Source organism: Chiloscyllium plagiosum, chromosome 48 (assembly GCF_004010195.1).
Source record: "Chiloscyllium plagiosum isolate BGI_BamShark_2017 chromosome 48, ASM401019v2, whole genome shotgun sequence".
Lineage (NCBI taxonomy): Eukaryota > Metazoa > Chordata > Chondrichthyes > Orectolobiformes > Hemiscylliidae > Chiloscyllium > Chiloscyllium plagiosum.
Genome location: NC_057757.1, coordinates 6,237,914 through 6,251,233, shown reverse-complemented (window position 1 = coordinate 6,251,233; position 13,320 = coordinate 6,237,914). Strand labels below are relative to the sequence as shown.

At 49.2% G+C, this 13,320-nt stretch overlaps 1 protein-coding gene across 1 annotated transcript in view; it reads right to left on the bottom strand.

Moving 5' to 3' along the window:
• Positions 1-10,505, bottom strand: part of LOC122544399 (polyamine-transporting ATPase 13A3-like) — a 59,670-nt gene extending 49,165 nt beyond the window's left edge. The window contains exons 1-4 of the mRNA XM_043683646.1: positions 10,482-10,505; positions 4,873-4,957; positions 1,622-1,715; positions 12-185 (exon numbers count right to left, since the gene is read on the bottom strand). Of these exons, the coding sequence (XP_043539581.1) occupies positions 12-185; positions 1,622-1,672 (225 nt within the window). The 5' untranslated portion in view covers positions 1,673-1,715; positions 4,873-4,957; positions 10,482-10,505. The remainder of the gene's footprint in view (positions 1-11; positions 186-1,621; positions 1,716-4,872; positions 4,958-10,481) is intronic.
• Positions 10,506-13,320: the final 2,815 nt, after the last annotated feature.

Here is a 13,320-nt window from a genome sequence, read left to right as displayed (position 1 = left end):
GTGTCACTTACCGTGGTCCAAAGCAGCAGAACTGTAGCATCTCGGAGCGAGACTTCCCTGCACATCCACTTGACGCTCCACTCAGGCATCCAGTAGAGAACGAGGAGCAGCAGCCCGCCACTGCACACTGTTCCTACACCGACCAGGCCCAGCTTCCACCAGCATGGCTGGTAACCCACCACTTCCTGTGGCAACAGGAGAACAGAGTCAGCAGAATCTAGTCTGGCCGAACGCAGACTCAGCTCAATACTGCGCACTGACCCTCCCCAATCCCTCACGCAACCCTAATCCTCCCAAACGGAACCTCTGCATCCTTACACCTACCATTCCCAATCTCTCACGCTGCTCCAACTCTTCACTCCCATCCGAAACCTGATCCTCCTCAACCTTCTCCAACACGCCCTCCTTTCCCAACGCCTGATGTGATTCCAACCAGACCCCACAATCTGACACTCCGCAACTCACACCCAACCTTACACGACCCTGATCCCAACCACCAACCTTTGCAAGCCACACTCCTTTCCAATCCCTGTGAGCCCAGCCCTCCCCTACGTGATCCTGATGACCCCTCCTCCAACAATCACCCCATGCAACCCAGCTCAGCCCAGCTCTCCACTAATTATCTCAAGTACGCATGCACACCCACCCTCCCACAAAACTGCAGTTTCCACAACCATTCCCTCACAGAATCTCTACGGTGAGGAACCAGGTCATTCAGCTTATCGTGACCACACTGACCCTCCGAAGCGCACCCCAGCCAGACCCACCCCATCCCTGTAACCCTGCATTTCCCACAGCTAACCCACCTAACCAGCACATTTTTGGATTGTGGGAGGAAACCAGAGTACCAGGCAGAAACCCACGCAGACACAGGGAGAGTGTACAAACTCCATGCAGACAATCACACGAGGGGTGGACTCGAACCTGGATCGCTGGCGCCGTGACATACCAGTGGTAACGGTTGAGCCTGTCTTCACCATTACTCCTCTCCTTACACCCCAAACCTTCACTACGCCCTCCCATCAACACCTGCCCAACCTCCTCCCATCCTCTTCTTTTTGAATCGCTTCTGGCCCAACCTCACGGATTCCCCCAACCCCCAATTCTCTCTCAATCTCTCCAAGTGAGATCTGGGATTGATCGCCCACCCAACTCCAAGCCCACACACCCTACCCATCCACTGCAGCCTCATTCTCTCACCTCAGCAACTTCTCGACCCTTCACTGCAACCTACCAACTGCTCTGCCTGGTCCACAGACCAGTGCTGCCAACTTTGCCCCATCCTCACCCAGGACAAAGACCGCAAGTGCGGAAGCAGGCCATTCAGCCCACAGGGTTTGCTCTGCCTCTCAACCAGATCATGGCTGATTTGGTAATCTTCAACTCAACCTTCCTGCCTTTTACTCACAATTCCTTACTGATTAAAAATCTCTTACAGCCTTGGGATATCCTGACTGGCCCTATTCCAATAGCGGTCAAGAGTGCCACAGATTCATCCCGGCAGAGATGAAATTCCCATTTGGATGTTTTGAATGGGTGACAACCCCTTAGTCGGGTTATGCCACCTTCCCTTCTCTCTCTTTCTGCTCTAAGCGCAGCACGTGGGGGATCTCTAACTCACCATCTCATCCTCACGCTCCGCGTTGAGGTATTTCTTCTCCGTTCTTTCCATTTGTCCCTGTGTCGCACCAATCTACGGCCCCACCGCTGCAGCCCTGTGGAAACAACGCAGCATGTCAACCCGCAGCAAGGAAAGAAGCAACTGGCGCCAGTTTCGTGACATCTCAATGAGAGGAAGAACCTGCCGCTCCACATGCAGTGGCCATATCCCAGCAAAGGGAACAGCCACTGTGCGGTGTAACCAACAAACAGCACCCTTGGGTGCTATTGGAGGGGATGCAGCACCAATACACCAGAATAAAGCAAGAAGTTGAATGGTTAAGTTAAATCCAATGTAGAGGTGTGTAGAGTGATTCATTTTTGTAGGAATACTGGACGGAAACAATATAAAATAAAGCCGACAAATCTAAAGAGGGTGCAGGAGCAGAGGGACTTGGCGGAGTATGTGGCAAGATAGGTCGAGGCAGGAGTTGATAAAAGAAGTGCCATCGACAGCATTAATGAGGGAGATTGAGTACAAGAGCAGGGAGTTAATAAACCGGTGCAAAATGCAGGTTTGGCTTCAACTCTGGGCGCTGCACTAAGACTTGCTCGATGTGAAGGCATGTAAGAGGTTACAGAAAAGATTCCGAAAAGATTGGAAACAGGGATGTGGGCAGAAATGGAAGTGGAAGTGTTTCTTGAAGATGTTCGTACGGAATATCTAACCAGGAACTGTATTCCAACCATGTAAGGGTGGCATGTGGTTTAGAAGAAGGCAGGGGCATTAAGTACACGTCTGTGCAAATCCGTGGGAGAGGCGCACACATGTGCACTTGTTTGTTTCCACATTTTAATGTCACCATAACCCAGCGTGTGTCACTGACCTTGCTATGAAGGGGAATTGGCAATGAGTCAGGTGGAGCCTCCAAATGACCTGAGGGAGGGGGATATTTTGTCACAGAGACTGCTGGGAACTGAAAAGAACCAGAAGGGAAATTAAAAACAAAAGCTGCCTGCTGAGATCTGAAACACGCTGCCCTAAATGAGCAATTTGATAGGAACTTTCAAAGGGGGATCTGGGAAAGTACTTGGAAGGGAAACATTTGCAGTGATATGGCAATTGAGCAGGGGAAAGAGTGGGTTTTACTGGATAGTTCCTTCACAGAGCCAACAGAGACAGAAAGTGGCCTAGTGGTATTATCGCTGGACTGTTAATCCAGTGACCCAGGTTCAAATCCTGCCATGGCAAATGGTGGCACACAAATCAAATAAAAATCTGGAACTAAGAATTTAATGATGTCAATTGTCAGAAAAACCCATCTGACTCACTAAAGTCGATTGTTGGAAAGACCCATCTGGTTCACTAATGTCCTTAAGGGAAGGAAACTGCCTGCCTTACCTGGTCTGAGTCTACATGTGACTCCAAACCCACAGCACTGTAGTTGACTCTTAAGTGCCCTCTGGGCAATTAGGGGTGGGCAACAAAATCTGACCCAGCAGTGATGTTCATGTCCCGTGAATTAATGTTTTTTAAAAATGGCTTTCCTATCATTCATGGAGAGAGGATTGAAATAGACAGAGAGAAAAACGAGAGAAACAGAAGGGTTTTTCTTGATAAATGACCAAGGATTCGTGGTTGTCATTAGACTCCCCGATATTTGTAGAATTCAAATTCCATTATCTGCTGTGGCAGGATTTGAACTTGGCTCAACCAGAACATTACTAGGTCTCTGGATTAATAGTCGAGAGTGTGGTGCTGGAAAAGCACAGCAGGTCAGGCAGCATCGGAGGGAGCAGGAGAATCGATGTTTCGGGCACATTCCCTTCATCAGCCCTGATGAACAGCTTATGCCCGAAACGTCGATTCTCCTGCTCCTCGGATGCTGCATGACCTGCTGTGCTTTTCCAGCACCGCATTCTCGACTCTGATCTCCAGCATCTGCAGTCCTCACTTTCTCCTCTCGGGATTAATAGTCTAGTAATGGTACCACAGGATATGAACCTGGCTTAGCCAGAACATTACCAGGGTCTCTGGACCAATGGTCTAGTAATAGTACCACTTAGCTGCCTACAAAGGACGCAGGATCTGAATTCTTTATAAACACAGACCCAACCCCTTTCTCAGTGTTGATGGCTTAGACATACATATCTAGGTGGCTGCACGGGTGATTTACTGGTGGTGGTTACTAGTTGGATACGTCACGTTGATCTGGTGGTGGGTAAGCTGTGTGGTTGTGGGAGAGCGCACTTGCGGATTGGAGAAAAGACAAAGTAGAGCCCACTTGATTTCCAATGGGAGCGTCCCAGCCTGAGCCAGAAGGCCCGGACTCAGGTTGCATCTGCTCTGAAGGTTTGCAATGACACTGCTGCACAGGTGGATTAGAAGTGATGTAAAGCCCAGGCCTAGTAAAAACAAAAGGAAAATCACAGTGAGGGAAACAACCATTCAGGTGTGTGTCAGAGCACTTCTAGACATGGGGGTTGGAAAAAAACAAAGCAGACCCAAGGCTCTTGGTGTGGAAGGCAGTTGTAGTGGCCTCCAGGAGACCTAGGGTCAATCCCCAGAAGACTTACTGGTGGTGGTTAGTAGTTAAAAGCAAAAACCAATTGTGAGAGATAGCACTTCTGAATGGATAGGAGGGAGAGGTTGGTGGGTGAGTGAATGAGCGATGTTGTGGGTGTCTCCCTACACTAAACCCGGGAGGACTGGGATCAAGTCCCACCTGTTCCAGAGACTGCCATAACGTATCTAAGCAGCTTGTTTGGAGGGGAAGAAAGAAATCTGTGAAGCAGACCCAGGCCGTTTCCCTGGAGATCTAACGGTCAGCATTTTGCCCATCCTGGTCATGGAAAGAGAGTTTATGAAAAGGGACATTGTGGTGCAGGAGCAGCATCCCTAACTCTGAACCAGGAAGTCCAGGTTCAAGTGTCATTTGCTCCAGAGGTATGTCAACATCTTTAAACTGAATTATTAGAAAATATAAAACAATAGTAGAGCCTGTCCGCCACAGGCTGAGACTAGCCTGCGTGTGCCATGAGTAGTGGCTCTATTTTGGTGTTTAACAATTTTCAGTCAGGCTTCCCGAGTTATTATATCCCTGTTACTGTGCCAACCGAGATCCTGCACTGAGAGTGTACAGCAAGGAAACAGGCATGGAATGGATACAGGAGGCAAAAATATATCCCCCTTTCCCAAACTAACCCATCCTCTGGTGGGCACAGTCAACTGCCACCCCCTTCACGCCCACGTCTCCTCGATCAAACACTCACCCCCTCTGTTCCAGTCTCTATGTCAGCTGAAATGCTGCCACTGCACGTCCCAGACCCTTTCTTGAGGGCTCGAACGAAGGATTGCCTGGAAAGAGTGGACAGAGAGAGAGAGGCAATTAATGTTAGTATGCTCCACTGGTCCCCAAAGACAACACATTGCCCACCTCTTAGCCCCCTGTGCTCAGTCAGCAAGTGCAGGGGAATCTCCCTTCACTGGCTTAGCCAGACTGCAGGTGGGTCCCAGCATCAGGCCAGCCATTTTGTGAACAAAAGGCAGCCATTTCGCCCACTGCATAAAGTTGACCATAAAAGGTTCTCTTAGCTAACTTGCCTAATCATCAGAATTGGCACACAGCTGAGAGATACAGCCCACTGGCTATTAATAGAACATGGTTGTGTCAGATCTCAGCTGTTATTTGTGTAGCTGCAAGTCAGTAGGAGCCAGCCTGTGAATTCCCATCACCCTTACTCACTCCCTGGCACTTACACATCAAACAGCGACGTTTCTCCCTTCACAGCTCCAAACCAATGCCCAGCCACAAATACCTCCCCCTAAGGGCAGCTTGTCACAGCCAATGGACTCAACCAGGTAACGAGCTGTTCGACCACATTAGACCTCATGGGGCCAGGAGAAAGCACAGCCGGTGACTGAAAGTTTGAGGGACGAGAAGCTTGATACGGCGGCAGGCCCAAGGCAGGGAACGCAGTGGTCCAGACTGCATGGTCTGATGTTAAGTAGAGGGAACTTTCAAGGGAACTAATGAAACATCAGCCTATTCCTTTGTCGCTAACGGCTCCTGCTCATGTCCCCACACTCCTCCTCTGCCAGGCCATCAAGCCCTGATCCCACACCCATCACTGACTTTGCCAAATAAGTAGCTGAGCTGAGGAAGGATTCAGCCTTTGTGGGTTGGAGCCTGAGCAGTTTATTTCATGGCAGTGGGAGGGGGAAGCAGGGGGCTTTAACAGCTTACTTAGGAGCATCGCTTTCGGTGTGGTCCCCCAGTGCAGGGTGCTGCCCTTGACAGCGTGTTACGGCTGCCGCACTCAGAAAACTTTTGCCCCCATTTTGGGGATGCCTGGGGGAGAGTGTTACAGGAAGAGGAATCCCTTCACATGCCACACACACTCAGGGAATTGAAATGGATGCAGGAACATCAAACCTGTTTGAAACCAGATTTCCCTCGTTACGCCAAGACACTGACCATCAGGAGCAGACATCACCCAAACATCTGAGAGAGGCAGAGGTCACGTGGCAGACGCCACCCTCTTCTGCGTAGACCATTACTGAACTGACATGGATTCCAGAGGTTCGAGGGAGTTGGACGTGTGAGGCGGAAAGGTAGGCACGGAGGCAGGCACTAAAGCTTTGGGCAGCTTCCGCAGAGTGCAAAGGGGGAAATGGTCTCACAGTCTTCGGTCTTGCAAGCACAGAGCACCTTGGCAGGGTTAATGTCTGACATGGAATGCAAAGAGTAAATCTCAACTGTATTGAGGGACCTCAAAGCACAAGATGCTCTCGGGAGCAAATCTCAATTTTATTGCATGTTCTGCACTTTAAAATATTTTGGAATGTACTTTTCCAAATTTAGAATCATAGAGATGTACAGCATGGTCCAACCCGACCAGATATCCCAACCCAATCTAGTCCCACCCTGCCAGCACCCGGCCCATATCCCTCCAAACCCTTCCTACTCACATACCCATCCAGGTGCCTTTTAACGACGAAAGTATATTTTTGGAATTAAAAAGCGTATTATATAGCCATAAACACTGATGTTTGAGGACTATGGAAAAACGGACCTCAAGGAGTGTGGTGGGGGTGAGGGAGAAAGCTGGAGACAGGTCAAATCTGTGGAGGGGGAGGTAACACAAGGTAGGTGAGGAGAACGATGCACAGACTTCAAGACAGGAATAGATTTAGATGTGCAAGTGCATGTTGCTCCCACTCTCTGGTTTGGGTGTTCTCCTAAATTTCTTCACAGGGTTCCTGCCCCTAATTCACCCTCAAGGTGGGAGAGCTCTGCCTTTTTAATAGCATTCACGCAGAGCCTCAGCAGCGAAGAATGCTTCAGCTCCCCACTCTTCCCAGTGAGCAAGATCCCAAGACCAGAGGCAGTCTGGAGCAGAGTCACTCATTACGTAAACACAGCCGTCACTGTGGCAGGGAGTACAGCACTGGAATCCGTCCAATAACTTGTGATTAATGATTCAACGTCTCACGGGCTCGCTCTAATTGAAGGCAAGCTCTCGTTTTCTGCAAACTTCCCACTTCCCTTTCTCTCATTTTCCCAGTTTTCATTCTCATTTTATTGCAGGACCCCAGGCACCTCCTGCAGCAGGGGTTGATGGTATCTATAAATACAGTTACGGCCTGAACGTGGGGACAGGTCACCAGAAAGCAAGAAATGCCTGCAGCAATTGCAGTTACAGGTGCAGACGCAGACAGTTACAGATGCAGCAACTGCAGCTACAGAGGCCAAGGATACAGGCTGTTGCCTGTACACTCACGGTACTCTATGACCTACCCTGAATCGCAAGGTCAGAAACACAGTTTGTTGATGATTGGACAACGTTCAGCGCTATGTACAGCTCCTCAGATGCTGAAGCAGACCAGAACTGCATGCAGCAATACCTGGACAATATTCAGGTCTGGGGTGACAACAGATAAGTAATATTCATTCTATACTGGGGTGGCACAGTGGCTAATGTGGCCTCACAGCACTAGGGATTAGAGTTCAATTCCAGCCTCAGGCTACTGTCTGTGTGGAGTTTGCACATTCTCCCAGTGTCTGCGTGGGTTTCCCCGAGTGCTCCGGTTCCCTCCCACAGTCCAAAGATGGGCAGGTCAGGGTGAATTGGCCATGAGAAATTGCCTCACACTGTTTAGGGATGTGCAGGCTAGGTGGGTTAGCCATAGGCAATGCAGGATTAAAAAGATAGGGTAGGGGGAGTGGGTCTGGGTGGGATGCCTTTCAAAGGGTCAGTGTGGGCTTGATGGGCAGAATGGCCTGCTTCTACACTGTAAGGATTCTATGATAAGTGCCCTTTTCAACAAAGAATCTAGCCAACTCTTTTTGATGTTCATTGGCATTACCATCACCAAATCTCTCACTGTCAACATCCTGGGGTTATCATTGACCCAAAACTGGACTGGACTTGCCATGTAGATACTGTGCTACAAAGGCAGGTCAGAAGCTGGAGATTCTCCAGCAGTAGTTCATCTCCTGACCCTGCAAAACCTCTCCACCATCGACAAGGCACAAGTCAGGAGTGTAACCGAAACAGCCACTTGCATGGATGGATACAGCTCCAACAAAACTCAAAAACAACCTCAACGCCATCCAGGGTGAAGCAGCCCGCTGAATCAGCATCTCGTTCATCAGCTTAAAACTCCATTTACCATCCAGAGGAAGTGCTTGCAGTGCATACAACATGCACTGCACCAATTCATTAAGACTTTGCTAACAGCACCTTCAAATCCCTTGACCACCATCATCTAGAAGGACAAGGGCATTAGAGATCATCACCATCTGCGTGTTTCCCATTCACTATTGCTGTTCCTTCAGTGTCACTGAGGCAAAGTCCAGGAACTCCCTAACAGCACTTTGACTCTACGCTACACGGGATTGCAACAGTTCAGAGGCAGCAGCTCATCACTTTCGTAATGGGACATTTACAACACCTACAACCCATAGACAGACAAAGAAGTGATATTTCCAGTAAGAAAATGTTAGCTGCTGCTCCCTATAAACCACTTAGGGTTTCGCAAGCTAAACCCTCACATGGAGACTGCTGGCAGACATTCCGCATTCTAAACAAGTTGGGGTGTAAGGAGAACAGACAAGTAAAGGTGAAGAAATAAAGAAGAATGGGGAAAAAGGGGAAACAGGAAGACAGAGAGAATGAGACCAACAGACGATACAATCTTCATTTTCCTAGCACTTATCTCAACCACAGGTGTCCCAATGTCAATCAACTCACTACATTTTGGTGTGTGGCTTCCGACGTGATGCAGGAATTGCACACAAGCTCCCACGAAGGGCAACATGCTAACGACCAGTCTGCTTTCCTCCATAAGCTGCCCTGCTTCAAAATAGTGACTGTGGGCTTGCTTACATCCTCCCAGTGGGACAGGCAACATCCTGGCTTATTGTGTCAGTGACAGTGCAATCAGCAACGCCAGCGGGAGCGTCGGCCTGAGTTACATACTCAGGACTCAGGAGCAGGTCAATCTGACACGCAACTTTACACAACTCTGCTCTGAACCCTTCGTATCGATAGAGAGGCAGCAGCGAACTGGCACCTCAGAGCTCCAGGATCTGGAACACAGTTTTCCGACAAACAGGTTGCATTTGCAATTTTGTTCCAGGTGACGACAACCTTTTTATTTAAACCAAACAAGTCAAATTTACATCCAGTCACTCCAGTGAGATCAAGGGACATACTGCTGAGCTACATCACTGTGCCCTAGCCCAGGGTCCCATCCTAAGCCAGGAGACTGGCACTAGAGACTCAAGCACATAATCCAGTAAGAGCGTCTGGTGCCAAATTTCATGTCAAACTTTAAATCACCAGTGGGTACTAAAGATCCCATGATTGGTTTTACAAACAAGAGTGGTGGGGTGAGGGGAATTCATTCCGGTGTCCCCTAAACCAACCTCTCAGAAACCGACGGCCCGGTCATGGTGACAGAGCTGCTAAAGAACTTGTTGTGCATCACAGTTAGGCTGCCACTCTTCCCAGCAGCGACTACTGGCGGCACGGTGGCTCAGTGGTCAGCACTGCTGCCTCACAGCGCCAGGGACGTGGGTTCAATTCCAGCCTCAGGGGACTGTCTGTGTGGAGTTTGCACATTCTCCCTAGTGTCTGCGTGGGTTTCCTCCGGGTGCTCTGGTTTCCTCCCACAGTCCAAAAGATGTGCAGGTTAGGGTGGATTGGCCATGCTACAGTGCTCACAGTGGTCTGGGATGTGTAGGTTAGGTGCATTAGTCAGGGGTAATAGGGTAGGGGAATGGGTCTGGGTGGGTTACTCTTCCGAGAGTCTGTGTCGAATTGTTGGGCCAAATGATCTGTAGAGATTCTAAGATACTTCACCACCAAATCAAAAGAAAAAGCACTCCAGCAGCTGCAAGGTGCTTTAAGACCTTTAGAAGTCGCAATGAGTGTCAGAGGAATGAAATCTATCCGCTTTTACAAGGGGCTAAACCGTGCCTGCCCGTGCGAGTCTGTGCACGATGGGGGTAGTAGGATGGACAAGGTGTGAGGTGGAAGCACGTCCGGGGGTCGTGACTTTCAAAACAGGTGATAATGCTGAAAGGGAACCTTTTGCAGGGCTGCAGGGAAAAGGCAAGAGGGAGTAGGATCACCCGTGGGGCTCTTGCCCAGCTCCACATGCACACAATAAGTCGAATGGTCTCCTCCTGCATGGTAATCGTTGTACCATTCTGCAATAGGGGAGGTCAGGAATCAACGCCACAAGTCAGTACTGGCAAGGGAAGGCAGAACACCGGCCACACAGACAAGAAAGGAGGATCGGGGGCAGATAAAAGACGGTAAGCAAACCCAGCATGGGCCATCCAGCACCAGACAGAAGCACTGCAACGCACCTGCTTAGTTTGGGATATTAATCCCCGAGGCAGTTCCCAAAAGACACTCCAGGAGGATGATAGCTCCCGACTCCTGGCTCTCCCCAGCTTGCACTCTCTCGGTCTCTGAAGCTGAAAAGGAGCCGTGAGTAGCCACCACACAGTCTTGTGGCACAGCACAATTACAGGAGGTCCACAAACAATGCACACAGGGGCCAGCCCTGCACGACAATAAGGCCTTCAGGGAAAAGAAAGTGCCTCTCCCTGCAACAACTTCCTTGGGAACATGATGCCATTTTATCAATTCTCCAAAAAAAAAGTGCACCTTGACTTTTGCACGAGCAAGCGTATTGGTGGAGGTCTATTTTCTTTTTAGAAAACGCTTTCCGTCTGCATTACAGCGATAGAGCCAGTTTCGCCTGAAACAATTGCCTGGCCTATAACCAGCTCAACGAGAAGATAACAGTTGGAGCTCTGCTACAGCAAAAAGAATGAAAACCAAGCACGGTACCACACCAGTCAATGGTTGCACAAAAAGACCCAGACAGTAGGAAAGGGAAAGGAGCCAAGGAGGACACTTCAAGAAAGGAGGCTTAGGAGAGTGGGAGTGGGCTAATTCCTTTTCCCCAGTCCCACTCCATGGGAATTTGGAATCAGTTCCATTTCATTTCAAAACACAAGCATGAATGGTGACTGGTGGCAAGCTGTTCTACACCAGCAGCATCACAGCTGAAATCAAACTGTCCACTGCCATCGGGGGCACCCTCTCTCCCTTTCTGTGCAGACCCCCTCCAGTACTGGCTGCTCACCACACACTCCCACCCCCTCAGAATGTCAGAAGCACAGCCAAGATTTACAAGGATGCTGGAGGGTTTGAGCGAAAGGGACTGGCTGGAGAGGCTGAATAGGCTGGGGCTGTTTTTCCTGGAGCATCAGAAGTTGAGGGGTGATCTTTCAGATATTTATAAAATAATAACAGGCATGGATAGGGTGAATAGACAAGGTCTTTTTCCCAGGGTAGGCGAGTCCAAAACTAGAGGGTGTAGGTTTAGGGGAAGAAAGGAAAGATTTAAAAGAAACTTGAGGGGCAACTTTTTCACACAGAGGGTGGTGCGTGCATGGAATGAGGTTCTGCCACAGGAAGTGGTGGAGGCTGATAGAATTACATTTCGAAGGCATCTGGATGCGTACATGAATAGGAAGGTTTGAGAGGGATATGGGCCAAATGCTGGCAAATGGGACTAGATTAATTTAGGATATCTGATCAGCATCGATGGGCTGGATGAAGGGTCTATTTCCATGCTGTACATCTCTATGACTCCACTAATTCATTCACAGTAAAGTTCCACAAAAAAAATATAAACCAGTGATGTGTTTTCGTGATGTCTGGCTGAGGCATAAGCATTGGTGCCAAGACATGGACGGTGGTGGTGGTGATGATGGCGGCAGAGGACTCACTCTTCTTTGCAGTATCGTCTGTGCCATCTGACTGAACAGACTGGCAAAAGGTAGCACCTCAGACACTGCAGCACCTCACCCCAGGGCTGGCACTGGGTGTATCAGCCTGGATTATGTTCTCTGCTTCCTGAGTCAGAGGATGACCGCTGAGTCAGCTCAGGATTGTGACAGATCGACAAGCAGAACAATCAACACATGGAAGGGCAGATCAACTAACCAACCGTGAGGCAATTAATTCGTCACCTCAAAACTATTCCACAGCTCGCCAGATGGCGACAGTAAGTAATTGACTGAAAACTATTGAGAACACAAACAGAATTCAGGGCAATCTTTTAAGACAGAAGGATTCTGAATGCCTGACCACAAACATTGCCAGGATAGAAACTCCAGACTGAGTTTTAAAAACTAAGGAAACATTTTGAAAATAAAATTGTTTGAGGGGAAGGGGCAAGGGAGGGTGTGTTAAACCAGGGTAATACTTTGAGGAAAAGCAGAGGCGTTTTTAAGACCTTCTGGCTTCCCGAGCTAACATAAACCATCCCGCCTGCATTCGCAATGAAATGTCATCTGTTCATTGTCACAATGCTATTTGCGAAGATCCTGCAAACTGGCAGACACACCTTCCACACCACAAGTGACATTCAGTTGGGTACAGTGTGTTTTGGGAGGCGCTAGAGAGATGCAAAATGCTTTGCGGCAGACAGCTTGCACCAGCCAAATGGTTTCTTTCCATGACTTTGGGGAAGCGACTCTCGACATCAACCAACAAATAAAAAATCAGGAGGAAACTTGAACCTTGCCTCGGGTGACTCATGCCCGTTCAAAAAAAGTATAGCTCATTTCCTTCGGGAGTGTGGGAGTAAATTCGGCAGAGTTTTTCCTGAATGAGTTGCAGGTTCTGACCTCAACTCTCTCTGGTTATTGGCTACAGTAGCTACACTAAGATGCCACAATCTCCTATTCTTTCCCTTCCACATCACCCAGTGCAGCTAGAAGGATTGTGCAAAGGAAGCCCAGGATCAACTCACTTGGGAGCTTGATCTGTGTGGCAACAGATCACCGAGGGAAAGTAAATCCCTCACAAAAACAGAGATCATCACACACAAGCAGACAGGAGGAATGACAGGGACTAGCTTCACATTCCATGACCCCAACACCAGGGAGAATGCATTCGGAGGCAACCGCATGGAGTGTGGGATCAAGTCATGAAGTTGGGAGGGCCTGAGGAGGAGTTGGCAGGACATATAGAAGCTATGGGCGATGTGCAGAAAGAGAACCACAGGATGTGATGACGGAAATTGTCAAGGCTGGGTGCTGGATGGGAGGAACTGGCAGGTCCGGGAGGTAGGGGGAATAGGCTGGTTTGGGGGTGGCGGTGAGAGAGAAATGGCAGGAATTGGAG